The 19,897-nt window shown below is 40.3% G+C and overlaps 2 protein-coding genes across 3 annotated transcripts in view; one reads left to right on the top strand and one right to left on the bottom strand.

Moving 5' to 3' along the window:
• Window positions 1–3,137: 3,137 nt before the first annotated feature.
• Window positions 3,138–19,897, top strand: part of LOC146483492 (pyridoxal kinase-like) — a 34,023-nt gene continuing 17,263 nt past the window's right edge. Inside the window, exons 1-3 of one of the 2 annotated variants that reach the window (XM_085105701.1) lie at window positions 3,138–3,305; window positions 5,134–5,188; window positions 6,826–6,933. In XM_085105701.1, coding sequence (XP_084961827.1) covers window positions 3,213–3,305; window positions 5,134–5,188; window positions 6,826–6,933 — 256 coding nt within the window. In that variant the 5' untranslated portion in view covers window positions 3,138–3,212. The remainder of the gene's footprint in view (window positions 3,306–5,133; window positions 5,189–6,825; window positions 6,934–19,897) is intronic. The other variant, XM_085105702.1, reaches the window with a different exon arrangement.
• On the bottom strand, window positions 14,781–19,488 carry LOC146483493 (uncharacterized). The gene is made up of 2 exons (XM_085105585.1): window positions 19,475–19,488; window positions 14,781–17,348 (listed from the first exon to the last, which is right to left on the bottom strand). The coding sequence occupies exons 1-2, from the start codon at window positions 19,486–19,488 to the stop codon at window positions 15,119–15,121; spliced, it is 2,244 nt and encodes a 747-aa protein (XP_084961711.1). The 3' UTR covers window positions 14,781–15,118.

A 19,897-nucleotide genomic window follows, 5' to 3' on the forward strand; every position in this document is an offset into this window, starting at 1 on the left:
TATTTCTCTTCATTTTACTACTCTTTTGAGAAAAACTATCTCCTCCCAAATATACCTAAAAATCACCCAGAAATTTGCAAAACAGCCCAAAACATTGATTTGTGTAATGAGCATAGGGTTTTTGTATTGCTTGAAACGCGAACGAGATATGTCCGTTGAACCGATTTTAAGCGGCGTGAAAACGGCTTTCAGGTGTACCCCCGCCTTAAACACGGAGCGATCCTATAAAAGGGAAGGACACGCCCCCTTTGAAGCGCTTTGTTGGCTTCCAAACGGATCAGTGTAATGGCGGATGACGTCGGTAACGGTCGAGGAAAAAAGAGAGAAGAACTATCGTTTGTAAAATCGAAGAGGGAATCGATTTATCAATAAAAATAAGCTAAACGCTAACTATATATCTTGCAAAACACCAGAAATTAGCGAGATTAATGATAATAACGGAAATAATCAAGTTTCGTCGCCGCAATCGAAAAATTATACGAAACTTACCTCGAAATTCGAAATCCTTCTACCAAATACACAGTACAAAGATCGAAACCATTATAAACTGAAGCCTGCGACGAACTGGACATCTGTATCCCTCCATCTGAACATGCCGATAACCAAAACGAGTCTGTGTTGTTCGCCAAAACTGGCGGGATTTTCAAAAATTTGGCAGATGTTTTCCGTTGAACGGTCATGTTGGGTTCAAGTTCATTACCGCTTGTGTATCTATTGCGGATCACGCACGTGAAAACTAACTCTACTAATCCGCTGGAAGTGGCAGTAATAAATTCTAAACTTCAATGCACAAGTCAAAAATAAAAACATCTAAACACATTTCGTACGTGATCATGCATCTTTAGGACGAAAACATGCTTCGCACCAAAACGAGGCTGTGCCTCGTGCACGTCTAAGAAAATGTGTCCCACATGGGAGGGAAAGACGCTGTCGCGTCCTATATAATGTTTTCAGGATCATCACGTTTTCGGAGCTCCCTCGGCGGGTGGACCGGTGAGGGTGGGACTCTGCAGAGACTCTGCGCCCAGTAACTCTAACCCAATGAGGGGAGTAGGGGGGAGCTTCACAGAAGCCATAAACACTTTTCCTAGAATCCAAACGCTTCCCAGAATCCATAAACACTTTTCCCAGGATTCAAAGCACTTCCGCAGCCCAAAAATCCAAACGCTTCCCAGAATCCAACAAGCTTCACAGAAGCCATAAACACTTTTCCTAGAATCCAACCGCTTCCCAGAATCCAATATGCTTCCCAGAATCCATAAACACTTTTCCTAGAACCTAAACGCTTCCCAGAATCCAACATGCTTCACAGAAGCCATAAATACTTTTCCTAGAATCCAAACGCTTCCGTGAATCCAACATGCTTCCCAGAATCCATAAAGACTTTTCCCAGAATTCCAAACGCTTCATAGAAACCAATGACATTTTTTACAATGTTTTCTAGAGTCCAAAACAGTAAATACAATGTCCTTTTGTTTTCCTACCTTTACAGTCGAACCAGGTCAAGCGTACCCCCCTAGATTCTATTAATGAATCTATTATTTGAAAATTGAAGCCGTTAGTCGTTTCAAGTATTCAAATCAAAATTCGATTTGTGATTGGATTATACGAACAATGCATAAAACCACAAAACCAGGAAGCCCGCCGGAAAAAAAACCCTTTTCAACATATTCAGAGCGGAAATTCTTGATTTGTATAAAAGCGGATTTTCCAAAAAGCATTCTCGTAGTTTGCAGCAGTCAACGCGTACTGTCAGAGAGAAAATTCGCCATTTTCAACCAGGCACGGTGAAAATGGGTCCTGTCGGGTAAGTTAAATGATCACTAAATCAGTGGACATTTTACGTTTATACACTGGCGTTTATTCCGTTAGTTGTTGAAAAAATGAGAAAAAAAATTGGAAGCGTTTTATCGTAATAAGCAGTTCTCTTTTTGAGGTATATGCAAATTAATTCAGCGAAAAGTATGCGAAGATGTTCATTTCAGTTGACCTTCGACAATGGCAATGACCTTCGGCACATGCGTTGCGCTATTTTTCGCGGTATAATGGACAGTCTGATGACATATATACCATACTTTTCATGCAACAAGGTGGGTAATGCTATTCATGAAAGATAAATTGGAATTTTTAGCCCGGCTCATTTCAGCAAGTGCTTGACTTTGTGCTCTTGCCATGACCAAATTTGCATAATGGCTTTAATATATGAACGTGTCAACAACATGCGGGAACAGTTTGAACGAACGAGCTGTTTCAAATGTACTATAGTTTAAATTTTACAGGCTATTGCTTCTACTGTTAGCGCGGATCAATGTTAAAATTAAAAGCCAATAAGAATCGAATTTTAATTTGAGCATTGATCCGCGCTAACAATGAACGAATGAATGCATTCTTTGAAACGACTAATGGGTTCAATTTTCAAGTAATCGATCCATTAATAGAGTCTAGGGGGGTACGCTTGACCTGGTTCGACTGTAAAATTTTATGTCACATGTCGAGCTGAGATCGATCGCGAGCTGAGTTTCTTCTACACACACAGCTCGTCACGCTACGAGATAACAATTAGGTGTCGAGAATAAGATATACACAAGGGCTGACATAGGACCCTTTTAATTAAGACTGAAATAGGAGAATGTATGTTGATGTGATGTATTATCACCTGCTAGCTCGGGTCAAAGATGACGTCGTTTAAAATTCCAGTTTAGATCAATTTACGCACCATGACCTACATGTGAACGATCGTGAACGGCTTGTTCGTGAAGTTTATTTTCTCTTGATGTAAGCCAATATTTTCTTGCGTAAAAAAAAAGAAGAATTACAGAAATCGAAAATTTTTTTCGTTCCTGGCGAAATCCACAATGGTCAAATAGGGATCATGCTACAAAGTACCTGACCCATCAGGGACAAAAAAGTCGCCATGTAAATACGGAGGCTTACAACCGGGTCCAATTCGCTGATACTGATTATTTCATTTTTGCTGGTTTTGCTGCCTTTATTTGAGTCTTGTAAATTTTCCGCTGGTTATTTATTATTTTTTAATCCTTTAAACGCTAACAATTCGCAAAAATCACCTTATCGATGGTAAATGGTAAATGGTATTTAAAAAAAATACGGTAGGTCGAGTGTAATCGGATGTTTGGGAGGTTACCAAGCCTTAATCGAACGCGGGAGTTCACGCGCAGCAATCATTTGATCATTTTATCAACATAACCCTAATGGAATCCTCTGAAACGTGTCGAGTATTGTCTATTCAAAGCCACGTTGTTTCAGGGTATGTTGGGAACGACTCAGCAACTTTTCCTCTCCAGGTGAGGTTAAAAATGTAACGCATAAGCTAAGCTTGATGTTATTATAAAGCATAACTTGATTCCGGCGTGTTGACCGAGCTTAAATCTACAAATATACGTTATGAAGACTTTACTTAAGCTTAAGTTGAGATCAAGGAGAGCAGTGTTGTAGACGTAAAATCGTTTGTCTCAAGTCTAAGTTTGCATTTATTTCTGAGGTGCGAGCAACTTGATTTTAAGAGTTTAATATTGGCAAGATTTCCACACACCCCCATGCATGATTATGCATTACTCTGTTCATGCCCGCTGTTTGTGTAAGAGTGTTAGTATGACAGTGGTGCACACACAATTAACATATGAGGCTGTGCTGATTGGCTTGCTAGAGTTGGGAGACTGGCGTATATCAACAGCAAGTTCAAACAATCATTTGCATGTTAAATTTCTTTTCAACTAATGTGCAGTTCCAGAAAATATCCATACTCTTCCCACGGAAGGTTTTTTTGTGTGCGCACCGCCTTTCCCCCTAGGAAATTCCAGTTTAGCTTCCATACATACTTTGCCTCTAAAATTTTTACTTTTAAGACTCCCCTCCCCTAGGAATTTTCCAATGACCTTCCTTGGGGTGGCTATGGATGTTTTCTGGAACTGTACAATGCAAGTAATAAACTTATTTAATTGCTTCATATTAGTTATTGATAACTTGAAGATCACCAAGCTGGAACTACACTTTAAGGAGTATATCCCTCCCTCCACCACTTCCCCCAGGAGATTAACATGCAGTTTCCAAACCCCCCTCTCCCGAAAAGGTCTTTGAAATTTCAAGGGGGAGGGTAGCTTGTTCCAGAAATTCAGCGTAATTGAGGTATCAATAAAGTAAAAAGGAACAAGGGATAGTGCAGTGACCAGAAGCATTGTTTTTTACTCTCTGTTTTTCTTCATAGCACCCCTCTCCACTATATAAGGGGCTGTTTACATGGAGGGAGGAAGATCCTAGCACTAGGAAGATCCGAGAAGGTGGAAAAACTTTTCATTTGCTTTACATGCAGAAATTTTGGCCGAAGTGTTTACCAAGTGGAGAAGGAAAAGAAGAAAAACTGTCGGCCGTGAGCAGCTGAACGCCCAGCTGCCGCCATGTTTATTCTTTTTGTCCCTAGTACTAGGATCTTCCAAGCGAAAGTAGTTTGCATGGAGCTAGGATATTCCTAGTGCTGGGATCTTCCTATCTCTCAGCTAGGAAGTTCCTATCTCTAAGAAGATCCTAACGCTAGGGCCAAGTACAACTTTTTGCATGTAAACTGAAGTACAAGTACAACCTTTTGCATGTAATAGAGAAAACAGATGGTGCTAGGATGATCCACCCTCTAGGATCTTCCTAGTGCTAGGATCCTCCTCCCTCCATGTATGTACACAGCCCCTAAATGCCTGGAATAGCCTGGGGGTGTCAAAAGCCAAAGATGTCGAGATGGGTATAAAGATGATAACAGTTCAGAAGCGCAGTGAAAACACTTCAAGTTCAAAATACAAGCTGTTTTCACTGTTGAAAATAAGGAATTAATCATACCCTGATCACCTGAAATTGCAGACAAGTTAGACCACCCCAAAAGATGGTATAACTTGTCCTGCTTTTTGCTGTAGCCAGTCACATATTGTGTAACGAGAGATGCATGTTGAACTACTTAATTTTGTTAGCAAAAGCAGAAATTTTTTCAACATGCCTCATGCCTCTACAATAGTGGACAAATTCGACAGTAATGTTCTTTCCAAAACTGAAATCATTTTGCAATTCCCCCTGTTCTTGAGTGGAGTACCATGACTCTATTTATCGTGGCTTGTTCACATTATTTTTCAGGTTCTTGGATTTGAAGTGGATACAGTCAACTCTGTTCAACTTTCCAACCACACAGGTTTGTTTGGCAAGCAAATTCCTTTTGTAGGCTTCCAGTCATCTTTCTCGTGACAGTATACTGTTTTCATATGAGAATCTTGTCATAAGGTTTAATCTATCTTGAAAAAAATGAAAATGGTTCAGTGATGCAGATTCATCTGCGGTGCTCAATCTCTTGATAGCAGGGTACATGAATTAGAACCCACTTACATTCATATCATGTATTAATTCGCATCATTTTAGGACCAGTTATTTTGCATGAGCCCAAGTACAGATTAAACATTTTTTAAATTTAAGTTCAATAATTGAAGATTACTAATGCATTAGAAAACAGAGTAACACACTGGGAGGGAGCAAGCATTTTCAAACATTTGTCATTCTTCAAATCATATATTTCCACTCTGGTCACTGAGAAGGGATCAGGCAAAAAGGAGAATATCATCTCAGATACTTTTTAACACCTTTCTTTTTTTTTTTAATTTATTTTTTTTTTTTATTGACAATATCTATATTACCCTTACAATACGTACAAATAATACTTACAATACGCTAGAATACAACGAAAGAAAAAAAAAAAAGAATACAGTTACATTCACTACTAAAGGCTTGCTTATTTCTGTTATATCTTACAAAGTACAAAGAAAAGTAATATACAGCTCTAAGTTACAAACTTCTTGTCAATTAAAGGTTTCCATTTATTGTAATAACGTTCATTTGAATTAGTCCTTGTTGATACCTTTCTCTCAAAACTGCATCAGGAAATTTTGATTTACTTTCTGCTTTGTTTTTTTTAAAGGCAATTAGAAAAAAACACCTGTTCTCTTTCTGCATCTGATCACAACATTTGAATGAAGGCAGAATACAAAATAACCATCACACATGGTCATTTTTATGTCCACTTTTTTGTTAAAACTTGATGACAGCCGTGACTTTGTTCTCTGAAAACCCTGTTGTTGTCTCCACCGTATTGGTGATAACCACAGTTTTACCCCATGGGCTAGATATACTTGGTCATATTATTAACACTTTTCAGCCCCAGTAGAGACCAGAGGCATGATCCGCAAAGCCCTCTTAAATTAAGATACATCTAAAGTATATTCATTTGCTTCTTAACAACAAGCTATAAAAAATATTCCATCACATTTATTTCTATTGCGCATATGCCACACATGACATTCCAGTCCTAGCAGTATGCAGGATGTTTGTCTCATGAACGTAGTTTAATGGCCGTAGCTCCCACGAGTCTCCTGTAGCTCAGTGGTAGAGCATCCGAACTAGTAATCGGAAGGTCTTAGGTTCGACTCCTGGTAGGAGCACCCGGATTTTTTTCGAGCATGCCTGTGTCATTTACTGAATAATACATCATTCTGAACAAGAGACTTTTGTCACAAAACATTGCTCTGGATACATCTTACCTTAGGAGGGCTATGTGATTCCGACCCCAGCGTCTAGTTTCCCCTCACAATATTGCTACTTTATCAAACACGCAGGTCTTGAGAGCGCGGGAAATGATGATAAAAATGAAATGTTTTGATGTTGATAAAAATTCTCCCAACTAGAAATAAGAAATACCAGGAAGCAGTAACAAGAATATACAGTGTTAAAATTTGGGGGTTAAAGGGACTATTGAAGGGCTCTACTGTATTTTGTTTTCTTTAGGATATGAACATGTCAGAGGTCAAGTGTTGGATGCTAAAGAACTCAAAGTCTTGTTTGAAGGGCTCAAGCTGAACAACCTGCACCACTACTCTCACTTGCTTACAGGTACAGCTATTTAATACAGCCACCCTGACATCAGACAGAGGGGCCCCTTATTTTCTGGAGCAAAACTGAGGACCATAGGGCCCGTAATGACCAGTGGCAGATCTAGGGGAGGAGCCTGGGGAGTCCCCCACCCAACCTCCTAAGTTTTAGACCAAACCCAAGGCCCAAGGGCTGAGGAAGCTAGATATTTTGTTTCACTAAGAGAAGCAAGTCAAGCATTAAAGAATGCCCCCCCCCCCCCCCCCTTGGAACTGCCACTGTAGACCCCATCCTCCCAGGATGAAACAGGCCCCCTTCCCACCTCCCTAAAGCAGTGCTAAAGTAAATGTTGTTGATTAATCCTTAAATGCAGAGTGAGCTAAAAAAATCAAGATGATAAAATAGTAGTAAATACTAGTGGAGCATTTGTGCACTTCTAAATGCTTTAAAACAGATTGAAATCAGTGCAAAGTAGCCCTGGGTCAGAATGTCTCAGAATATTTAATAGTGAATAATCCTTCAAATGTGGTTATATCATGGAGAGTCGTATTATCTTGAAATACAATCATTAAATGTAAAGTTCCAGAAAAAAATCCATAGCCACTGGTCCATGGAAGGTAATTGGAAATTCCTAGGGGCAGGGGGGTGTTAAAAATCAAAATTTTAGAAGCAAAGTATGAAACTAAACTGAAATTCCCAGGGGGGAGTGGGTGCAAAACAAAAAACCCTCTGTGGGGGAGAGTATGGATATTTAGTGGAACTGCACAATAAAAATTGGGGGTGTTACCGCCCAATGCTCGTCAGGAAAAATTGTGTTCTCTGAGCTTAGCCTCTAAGCAAAACTTCAATGTTGTGTATATATGCGGATGGGCAATGCAATTCAATGAAGTATATCAAAGACCAAGTTCTCCTAACTTGTCCCCATACTTTTCTTATAAAAGTAGTGGGGAGAAGTTATTGAAGTATCAAGAACCGTGGATAATTCTCATGACTTCAGGGGTTGAATTACAAGGCGAAATATTACAAGAAGATATTACAAGGAGAAATTTGATCTTTGATGCTGATCACTGTTAGGTCTTAAAGGATTAAGGAAAGATAGAGCGGTATATACACATCTTACATCATTCTAGTTAACTAAAATAATTTACAAACCTTGCAAGAAAGGAGCGATCCTTTTAAGTTTTAATATTTGAAGGCTGCTCGTCCAAAAATACTGCGAGTGGCTACTGTCACACTATAGCACTATTAATCATGTTAATGGAAAGAATGAATATGAAAACGTTACACACGGGTGTTAGCCCCCGCCCCCACCAGCGGGAGGGGTAGACTCCTATATAGTATGGTATGGTATGGTATGGTAACTTTATTTAGACACGGTAAATCCTTCAGCAAATATTATAAAGAGATAAACGATAACCAAAATCATACCTAACTAACTAACTAACCTAAAATACTGTTAACCACATACTAAAAGCTGCTTTACAAGGATGCCGTGTCAAAACTCATTCAAAACTGTACATTAGCTATATAGGTATGTGTGGCGGCAAAGCATATGGTTTTTGAGCCGTTTTGGTCTAAAATAGGGTATGGATTTTAACCATTGTGGTCTGAAAGTCAGTGGGTTGCACTGTGTTACGGAGACTGTAGACATGTTTGTGTTGGCCGTGATGAGGTTTGTTGGGGTGTTTGAAGCCGTTAGCAGGTGTCGCCTCTGTCGTCACCGAAAGACGAGGATGGCACAAATAATTGAAAATACGACAACTAAAACCGTAGGCACAAGAATGTGTGGTAAATGAGCTATCGAAATCAGCGGACAGTGGCCTTTTTTGCAAGTGCCTTGGCAGCACGACTGACCGTCGGAGCATTCATCGTTCAGGGTGCATTTTTGACCGAGGCAACTTTTTCCTTGAACGCATTTACCATTACAACATGATTGATTAAAGGAACAGTCAGAGTCAAGCGAACACCGTTGGCCGAGACAACTGTTTCTTTTAAGGCAAAGTGAACGACAACATGTTTGATTAACTGAACAATCAGCGTCTGTCGAACACTGTTCGTTAAGGCAATTGGATGCGTTCACGCACTTTTTTCCACAGCAGCTTTGATATCTGGAGCAGTGTGAATCACGATTGCAGCAACTTTTTCCTTGCACGCATTTACGATCACAACATGATTGATTAAAGGAACAGTCAGAGTCAAGCGAGCACCATTGACCGAGACAACTGTTTCCTTTAAGGCATAGTGAACGACAGCATGCTTCATCATATGAACAATCATCGTCTGTCGAACACGGTTCGTTAAGGCAATTGGGTGCGTTTACGCACTTTTTTCTACCGCAGCTTTGAGATCTGGTGCAGCTGGCTAAATTAGGAGTGCAGCCTAAACAAAGTGAACGGGGTTCGCACCGACCACTACAGCAAACCATTCGTGGGTTCATTTCGCAGGACCCGCACTGGCCGCGGATGGTGACAGTGAAAAACGAAAAGGTAACGATCACAAATAACGCCACGTTTGTCGTGGAAGAAAAACGTGCGACTAAACTAGCGCCAGCTGCAGCCATGATGTAAGCTAAGAAGCGGTCCTGTGAGTTTTTGTCATCAGCAACACCTTGTTCTGTAACAACGCAGTTCAAAGGTTGCTCTCAGAACGCGAAACGTATTTGCTAGTTATTTCCGACAAGAAAAACCCGTTTCAAATTCAACCACAGAGCACGTAACTGGGGCCATCCAATTGACCTTCTGTGTCTACAACGGAAGATATATTGACTTTGGTCGTTCGTTAGCCAATCAAACCGAAACAGTTTGCCTAATTACAAAGTATAAATATGCGGACGTGATACCAAATTTTGTTCTTATTTTCCATGCCAGTGAATCAAATGTTTACTCGCGCTTTGCATAAAAGCCAATCAAAGTGAGACGATTATCCGAAATGTTCTTTTCAAACTTGAGACGGCAATTAAAGGCCTATTTACAGAGAATAAATACTTGCGGACGTGATAATGAACTTTTTTTCCCATTTTCTCATTTTCCATCCCAGTTAATGACATATCTTATCGGGCTTTGTGAAGCCTGAGAAATTCCCTCGCCAATGCGTCATAATGGGAACATGGTTTCTTCCCCTCATAACGGGAATAGGGCCCGTTTCTCAAAAGTCCCAGTAACTTACCGGGCCCGATACCCGAGGGGGGAGGGGTACTCCCCCATATAAGCTATGTAAGTATGTGCTGCCCCAAAGGGTATGGTTTTTCAGCCGTTTTGGTCTGAAAACGGGTATACATTTTGACCATTATGGTCTTAAATCGGTCTTAAATGCGAAGCTTAATTACGCTACAAGCCAGGTCTGAAAACGGGTATGGATTTTAGAGACCAGGTTTTCAAGGGAACCACGAGAGAGTATAAACGTATTTGTCTTTTCAATTTCAAATGAATAGTAGAGAAAGAGAAGTATCTGAATTTCGGGTAAATTTTACCAATTCGTGACTTCAGCACTGATGCGAAGCTTAATTACGCTACAAGCCAGGTCTGAAAACGGGTATGGATTTTAGAGACCAGGTCTGAAAACGGGTTTGGAAAACGGCTTGTTTTGGTCTGAAATAGGGTCAGGATTTGGAGGACAAGGCGGCACACCCCTACCGAGAATTCCGAGGAGTACCCCCCCCCCCCCCCGGGGCCCGATAAGTGTCTTTGATGATAAATGTTTCTTAACAGAAGTCATTTTTTGTTAGCTTTCAATACTAAATTTTAAAATCTTATAATTCTATGAAAACATTGGCCAAGTACCGTGTCTGTAATCACTGTTTAATCGGCGAAAAAACATTTCAAAATATACTTATCGGGCCCGGTAAGTTACCGGGACTTTCGAGAAACGGGCCTCTGGTTGTTTTGCATTGTTGTTAGGGCAAATCAACCAATCAGCATCTGCCCACTGTGTTTACGAAAGGGTGTAGTGAAAAGAAGGATGTTTGCCCTGATCGCATTGATCCATAAGCATACTCACTGTTTCCTTAGTGAACGTGCTGTCGATAGCAGTCGCATTTAAATCGTAGACACCGCTGCTGACATAAATAAACAGCGAATAATGCGACGTTTGACGTGCAGAAAGTTCAAGCATATGTTTTGCTAAGAGGCGGTTCTTTACTAACTTTGTGTTTCATCGCTATTAAAATGTTGCGTTCTGATGAAAAAATTTCAAACAATTTTGTGGCTTCAAACGGAAACCACATTAATCTCCTTCACGGCAACCGATATTTGGAAAGACCTTCCAACTCCTTTAAAAAAAACTCATACAAAGTGTGTCTGCTTTTCCGAAACAAGTTATACGTTATTAACTGTCAGAACAACAAATGAACTAATTTTCTTCTATGTTGACCACGTAACCTACGTTAACAGGTTACATTTAAATAAGTTCTTTCTTCCTTTTGCTTTTTCATTTTTTTTTCTTTTTTGCCTTTTTTACCTGCTATCTAGAACCTAAATTAGCCAGGGAGCTAACAAGATAACCAAATGGTTCATTTAGCTTCCTTGCTTGCGCATTATTTTCACTAATAATTAATTTAATTCTATATATTACCTCTACAAGATTGTAAGGATCAACTTTGTACATTGAAAAAAGCACAAATAAGGATTATTATTACCTAAGATTATTATGGCGTTAGATGGGTTGTCAATTTGTTTGCTACTTGGACTCCTTTTGTGCTACGTGCGTCACTTCATACTGCCCCATTAATGATCTCTTTAATATGTCATGGAAGATAAGGAAGAGTAGCCTCACACGCAGTCGTTTTTAGGGGACTCGTATAATCTTCTCCCACCAAAACGACTGCGTGGGAGGCTAGCGGAAGAGCAGAAAGAGTGTTTTTTTAATTGGTTGACTTCCACTATTGACGCGACGGGCTACGCTCGAAACGTCTGGGATTTGTTCATATTTTGGCACTTCTCCATCATTTACTCAACTTTTATAGCTTTTATATGAGTGCGATGCAGCTGACGAATGTTAATGTTTTATTTAGTTTAGTTAACTAAAATTATTTACTAATCTTGCGGAAAGTAACGATCTTTTTAAGTTTTGGTATTTGAAGGTTGCTAGTCCAAGAAGATTATGAGTGGTCACTGTCACAAGACAGAAGCACTAATCAAGGAAAGTATGAATATGGAAACGTTACACACGGGTGTCAGCCTCCCCCCTCCCTCCCCGGGGGGTGTATCATCATCTTCATCTTCATCATCATCATCTTTATTTAAAATCACGGTAAATACATTAGGCATTAACAATTTAATATAAAAGCTAACACTTATTAATTAGCAAACGTCGGAAATTAGTCAGAGATGTTGCTTGCCTAGAAGCTGAGGGTAGACTGTTCCAGAGGACTGTGCCACTATAGCCAAAGCTATTTTTGTAATAGTTAGTGCGTATAGTTAGGGAATAGTGTGCTTAGTATCAGAATCACGCAAATTGTAAGAAGTAATCACATCACTCCGCTGAATGAATTTCGAGGACAAATAATTGGGTGTCAAGGACTTATAGACCATCTCAGCCTTTAGTTTTTGAAGTCGAGTTTCTGGTTGAGAGAGAAAAGCGATGGAACTGAATCTCACTGAAATAGCGCTCAATCGCTCCCAAAACCACATAGGAGAAAGGACAACAGACAAGGGATTTCAGGAAGGAATATTTTTATTGAAAATTCGTTGGTATTTTTAAGTTGAAGTAGGAACCGCTCCTCATGAAGCTCAAATTACAACACTCACGCAAAGTTCACGGCTAATGTCTCTCATAGAGCTTGGAAAAAATTCGGGCGCTTCAGGAAAAGCAACGAAACATTTCTGCCGATATTGAAACGGCAAATACCAATGACTCCACCATAGCAACGCTTTTTCGCCGATTTTGCGAAGAATTTACACGATTTTCTTCAAATTTTCGACTTCATCCGCTCCTTCGATCTCTCTTGACTCGACATGTCTATTTCATTCATGAATACATTACCTAAACGGCGACATTCTATTGGTTAAAAAACAAAAGATCGAAAGGTTGCCATGGACGCTAATGTATTAAATTGGTATTAACTAACCGAGAAAATAATTAACTTGATGCCATTCGTAGAGCGCATGTGCGAACTAAGTTTCCACTCCGAAACAGTCGTGTACCTGTGGATTGGCATGCATGAGTAGCTGAGTTTTAGTGGTCTTTAGTGTGTGTCTGTTAAAGATCTTGTTTAATGGGTGGTTCTTGGGGAAGCACTTGTGAACGATGGATAAAAAGTTCTGTACAATTTCTAAATCTCCTTTATTTAGCATACACTGACATAAACACTCTAATATAAACTTGTCAATATTAGCTCGAATTCTTTTACTCAGATGTATCAACGATATGGAACGTGATTTAGCCAAAAAAAGCTCTGTGAGCTCTAGCAGGGTCGTAACGAAGTATATGTTTTCCCAACTGACATTTTGGCGTTAAATTTTGATACCTGATTCCAAAATCTTTATAGATCTTGATCCCCGGTCCCGTGAAAATTGGTTGATCCCTTGGGTTCAGCTCAAACGCGGAATCTGGGTCGGATAAACGGCGTATCATTGTTGCTTGGTTGAACCTGAATAAACTACAAAATGGGTCAAAATGAAATGTCGCTTGAGTTTTCTTAAACTTAGTCCCAGCATTCCGGCACGAAATAGAGATAATTGCATGGAAATTTGACTCCCGTCAGCTCTTCAAGTTATGATTTCCTATCGGCATAATAGTTCCATTTTACTGGTTGACCAACTCAGTTCAGTCGCACATCTAGTCATAACTCGCTATCTGCTTATCTTAATTGTACTGTCATGGATTTTTTTTTCTGCTTGGGTTTCCCTGTGACATAATTTAAGTACAAGCTCACAGCTGAGATTGAATAAGCTTGAATCAAAAACTGAAAAAAAAGGTCCCTGGAAAGGCTTTAGTGCGCGTAACGCACGATCGAGCTATGAATCCGTCATTCCGTTAGGTTCTTTATCAGAAAGTCTAGACGTTTCTCAAAATGAAGTCGTCTGATATTATATTGCTATAAACTATCCGTCCGCATTTGTAAGTAGGAAAACGAGATCACAAAGAGGTCTCTTTGAAATAGAAAATGGCTACCGCGGGGCTTGATCAACTATCTAGGAAACTACAGTGGCCGAAAGAAAATGCCAAAACAATACGAAACGAACGAGTCGAAAACGAGAACTCAACTCAACTGACTTTAGTTATGCTGAAACCCAGCTTAAGAAACGAAAAGGTGGCGGATACTAAATGAGGCGGTAAAGCTTGAATATGTGAAAGTATACAAAAGCAAACTAAGTGCTACGAAATATAAACGCCAAAATAGACGATGATGACACGGAAAAGTGCAGAGGCGAGGCTTAATGAAACAAAGGTTGCAAATGACTATTATTGTTCTAAAATCCAAAAGAAACTCAAGTCTTTTGTCCCTACAGTATTTCACAGAACCAGAATGATTAGATGGTCCTTGCCGCGCCACACTGAGAAAATACTAATTTAATTTGGGCAGAGGAAGGAAACTTGAAAAAGATCTTTACATCTTTCTCGATTTGCATCAATTTAATTTTAGTGAGGAGCAAATTTGTTATCAAAATATTTGGACGATTCCCTTGCCCCCTTGTAAGCTTTGCGCATTAAGTTTGGTTACTCGGATGTCTCAGGTACCTTCTCCCTAGCAAAATCAGAGCAAGCTTGGTTATTTACTGTATCTTCTCAGGCCCGTAGCAAGGCTAAAACAACTGAGGGGGCTCAGCAAAATGGTTAAACAAAACTACCCCATCCCCCCGTCACCCCCCAAAAAAACCAGACTGATTAGGGAGTTTAAGATGCAACGAGAACATTAAAAAAAAAAAAAAGAAAAAAAAGTAGATTTAGTAAGTAAAACAATAACTACGTAAATTATGATCATCCGGGTGAGTGTAGTCCTGAGAAGGACTGTTTGTGGTGACTTTGACTGACGTTTCGACAACCTGAGCGGAAGTCATCTTCAGAGTCAAGTGAATTGTGGAACGTCAGTAGGTGGTATATACGTCTCTGGTTGTTAACCTGATTGGTCAACGAAGTCCAGATGTTATTGGTCGTTTGTCAGTGAGCCGTGATGTTATTGGCTGTGAAGACTGTAAAAAGTGATTGGTGCGTTTCGATCCGTCTTTTGTTAGTCAAAAAGTCCGTGGGTCTATTGTTTGTAAAATGTCTATTGTTTGTCTGTTTCGTTGTTGTTGTCAATAAGTCGTTTGTATGGTGCAGGTAGTTGTAGGCAACGGTTGAGTGGCGTTTGTTCTAAGTTAGTAAACCAGCTTTCTAGAGTGAGTCGTTGATAGTAATTTGTACAGTAGGTAATGCACTTGGCAGAGTCCCAGTCGATTCTGTGTTTCGTTTGTAAATGGTGCTCAGCAATGTGATTGTTGATATCACCATTTCTAGTTGCTCGTTTGTGTTCAGTCAGTCGTACGTTTAAATTTCTGCCGGTCTCACCAATATAAGTGGCCTGGCAGTCGCAGCATTTGATCTTGTAAACTGCTCCCTGTCTGCGGTTCGGTTCGTCTTTGTCCTTTACTTTCGTCAGTAGTTGTCGTAAAGTGGTTATAGGTTTGTGAGCTACACGGATATTGTAGGGTTGTAGAATCCGTGCGATAGTCTCAGAAGTGCCCCTTACGTAAGGTATAGTTACGGTAGTTACGGGAGTCGCGTCGTTGTTTGTGACGTTAGGTTCAGTGTTCTTGTAAGTGTTACGTCTAACAAAGTCCTTGTTGTAGTTGTTCTTGTTGAAAACGTTGTCTAAGTAGTTGTTTTCGTCTGCGAGTCTGTCAGGTGAGTCACAAACTAGTTGTGCTCGCCTGGTTAAGGTCTGTATAGTCGTTGCTTTGTGAGAAGTAGGGTTGTAGGATGACTGGTCTAGTAGTCTGTCAGTATGTGTTGGTTTCCTGTAAACCGTAGTACTTAGTTTGTTGTCGTTGTTGTTACGGGTAACTAAGCAGTCTAGAAAAGGTATTTTACCATTTTCTTCGATCTCCTTAGTAAACTGTATGTCAGGGTTCTGTCTGTTAAGGTGTTCGTGAAAATCGTCGATTTCGTCTTCGTGTACTGCTGTAAAGGTGTCGTCTACGTACCGTAACCAGAGCGGTAGTGTCCGTTTGTAGGTTGCTAGGGCTTGTTCCTCGATGTTCTGCATGACAATTTCTGCTACAACAACAGAAACTGGTGAGCCCATAGCTGTTCCGTGTAACTGTTTGTAGTGCTTTCCGTTGTACTGGAAGTACGTGGACGTTAAGCAGAGGTTCAGTAGGTCCATTAAGTCATCTGTAGGCAGTGGCAGTTTTGTCGTGGAGTTCTCGATGGCGGTAGCAGTACAGTCTAGAGCCAGTTGAAGTGGAATACTGGTGAACAGTGATTTCACATCAAAAGACACAAGTTTGTAGTCGTCAGGTATTTGTACCGTCTTGATAGCGTCAATAAAGGTCTCGGTAGACTGCAGTTTGTGTCGGGATTCGTTTGTCAACGGTTTCAGTATAGTAGTCAAGTATTTGGATAGTTCGTAAGTCGGGGATCCACAGAACGAGACTATGGGTCGCATGGGTATGTTAGGTTTGTGTAGTTTTGGTAGTCCGTAGAGTTTAGGTGGTTGCGGTACGCGGCACCTCAGTCTGTTGTAACGTTGTATGTCAATAACGTCAGCTTTCTTAAGGTCAAGTAGTTTACTGTTAAGTTTACGTTGAAGTGATGGCGTCGGGTCTCGTTTCAGTTGTTCGTATGTCTGTTTGTCGTTAACTAGAGTGTCCATTTTGTCGTAGTAGTCTGTCTTGTCCATAACAACAGTCACTCGTCCTTTGTCAGCGGGAAGTATGACGATGTTTTCGTCAGTTTTCAGTCGTTTCAGCGCTTGTCGTTCGTCTTTAGTCAAGTTACTGTCAGTTAGGGAGGATGATTGTATAGTAGAAGCAATTCTACTTCTGATGTTATCCTTGGCCGATTCTGATAGTTCTCTCTGACGAGACAGAACCGCCTCAACACTAGATACAATAGCCTCAGTCGGTATGTGTTTAGGCGTCACTGAGTGTTTCAGTCCGTAGGAGAGTACCTGGGTTTCTGTCTTGTCTAAAGGACGGGAAGAAATATTCCTGACCCAGTTGTCGTCTGTCTTGTGTCGTTTTTTGTCTTTAGTACGTTGTAGTCGTGTAAGTTTCTGTTGACTTTGGTTGCGGTGTTGTTCTTCGGTTTTGTCAGCTCGTTTGTCGGCAATAGCCAGTACAGTGTCAAGTAAGTTTGTCGGTATGAGTTGTTTAAGTTTGTCAAGTCGTTGTTGTAATTTGTTGTTGTAGAAGTTCAGTCTTCTGTGACAGTCGTTAATCCGCGCTCGGATCAATCGTCTACAGGTGGCTTTGACGATCTGAATAGCCTCTTTGGTGTTCAACGGAGACTTAAGTCTAAGTAACAACAACGACAACAAACTAAGTACTACGGTTTACAGGAAACCAACACATACTGACAGACTACTAGACCAGTCATCCTACAACCCTACTTCTCACAAAGCAACGACTATACAGACCTTAACCAGGCGAGCACAACTAGTTTGTGACTCACCTGACAGACTCGCAGACGAAAACAACTACTTAGACAACGTTTTCAACAAGAACAACTACAACAAGGACTTTGTTAGACGTAACACTTACAAGAACACTGAACCTAACGTCACAAACAACGACGCGACTCCCGTAACTACCGTAACTATACCTTACGTAAGGGGCACTTCTGAGACTATCGCACGGATTCTACAACCCTACAATATCCGTGTAGCTCACAAACCTATAACCACTTTACGACAACTACTGACGAAAGTAAAGGACAAAGACGAACCGAACCGCAGACAGGGAGCAGTTTACAAGATCAAATGCTGCGACTGCCAGGCCACTTATATTGGTGAGACCGGCAGAAATTTAAACGTACGACTGACTGAACACAAACGAGCAACTAGAAATGGTGATATCAACAATCACATTGCTGAGCACCATTTACAAACGAAACACAGAATCGACTGGGACTCTGCCAAGTGCATTACCTACTGTACAAATTACTATCAACGACTCACTCTAGAAAGCTGGTTTACTAACTTAGAACAAACGCCACTCAACCGTTGCCTACAACTACCTGCACCATACAAACGACTTATTGACAACAACAACGAAACAGACAAACAATAGACATTTTACAAACAATAGACCCACGGACTTTTTGACTAACAAAAGACGGATCGAAACGCACCAATCACTTTTTACAGTCTTCACAGCCAATAACATCACGGCTCACTGACAAACGACCAATAACATCTGGACTTCGTTGACCAATCAGGTTAACAACCAGAGACGTATATACCACCTACTGACGTTCCACAATTCACTTGACTCTGAAGATGACTTCCGCTCAGGTTGTCGAAACGTCAGTCAAAGTCACCACAAACAGTCCTTCTCAGGACTACACTCACCCGGATGATCATAATTTACGTACTTATGACATGACTCCTGGGTTCAAACCATTTACAAAACAATAACTGTGCACCTGGATCACTCTTTTTGGTACATCTTTTTTGCCGTTTCTTTTACGTGGACTACCATGTGAAGTTTCCTAATTTCACGTTTGAAGGAGGACTTAAACAAACGACGACAAATTTTTCTTTCTCTCTTTAAAATTTGGCTTTAACCAGGCAGTAAGAATCCGACTGTGGGAAAATTTTTTCTCTAGCTCTTGAGAGGACATATTTGTGTGTCTTTTGACAACGCGCGAACACTAACTAAGGACATTTGTATTGCTATAAATGAGCGGATGCCTTAGAAAACAAGTAGTTTATTTCAACAGCTCTTAGGGCTTAAGATCGGTTGATTTCCATCCATTTTGGTTCTTATTTCCGATTCACAAGGTAGGAGTACCTTTGTTGTTGTTGTTGTTGTATATAAAAAACAAACTGCTAGCGAAGGAAACTGACAGGTAGTTATAAACACATTTTTAAAGGGCTGTGAAAAGGCATTTGCAGCGTCAGAGTTTAAGACTGATTGCTGCACATTAATTTGGTTTAATTATTTATTTTTTGGCGAACTGTTTTGTAACTTCCAAAAGTTCTGGGGGGGGGGGGGGGGGTCAAGCCCCCCTGCTACGGGCCTGCTTCTCTTCTAACACTTGCCACTTGATATTCTGCGGAAAGTATACTAATTTGTGTTGAGAGCTTGGAAATGAAACTTTGTATGATATTATTAGAAGCTTTTAAAGGAGTGAGTTATGTTTAAGGCTAGCAAGAAACCATGTATGGTCTCTTTAGCTTGGCAAACAAAAAATACAATAGTAGTGCACAGTACCAAGTGCAACAACGAGTATTTTTGATACCAGGATTTTGTCTTAAGGAAGACTTCGTCTTTCACTGTCGAAAGGGTATGTATATGTCTCTACAAATGAAGAAGTCTTTGTCAAATTTATTGCTCAGAGTGCCAAGCGCCATTCTCGTGTGATAAATTTAGACAGAGGAAAAACATTGGCAAAAGGCAATGTCCATTGTATGAATTACTTTCTTAAGTCCATATTATGCAGTCTAAGACCCAGAACAATTCGGTAGATCAGTCACTGCAGTTCTGTATAGCTCCAACAAACTGAGTCAATCACAGCAGAGAGTCACTGATATATAACAAAAAAAGGGTAACATGGTATAAATCTAATTTAAGAATTCGGGAAAATATCCACGTCTTGTAATCAAGCTAGTGCAGCAGATCGTAGTGCATACAGTTAGCGGAACGCTGCAGGCGAAACAGTGGTGGTAAAAATGATGCGTTGTGCTCCCGAGGGGGGAGGGGGGGGTACTCCGGATTTCAAAAGACGGGGATGATCGAAGGATTTTTTTTTTTGAAATTTTCGTTTCCTGGACTTTTTTGGGTAGAAAAATTTGGCAAGTACTTTTTTGGGATGCTTGATTTAAGTAGGGATTGTTTTTGGG

Source organism: Pavona decussata, unplaced genomic scaffold, assembly GCF_977016875.1.
Source record: "Pavona decussata unplaced genomic scaffold, jaPavDecu1.1 SCAFFOLD_38, whole genome shotgun sequence".
NCBI classification, from domain to species: Eukaryota; Metazoa; Cnidaria; class Anthozoa; order Scleractinia; family Agariciidae; genus Pavona; species Pavona decussata.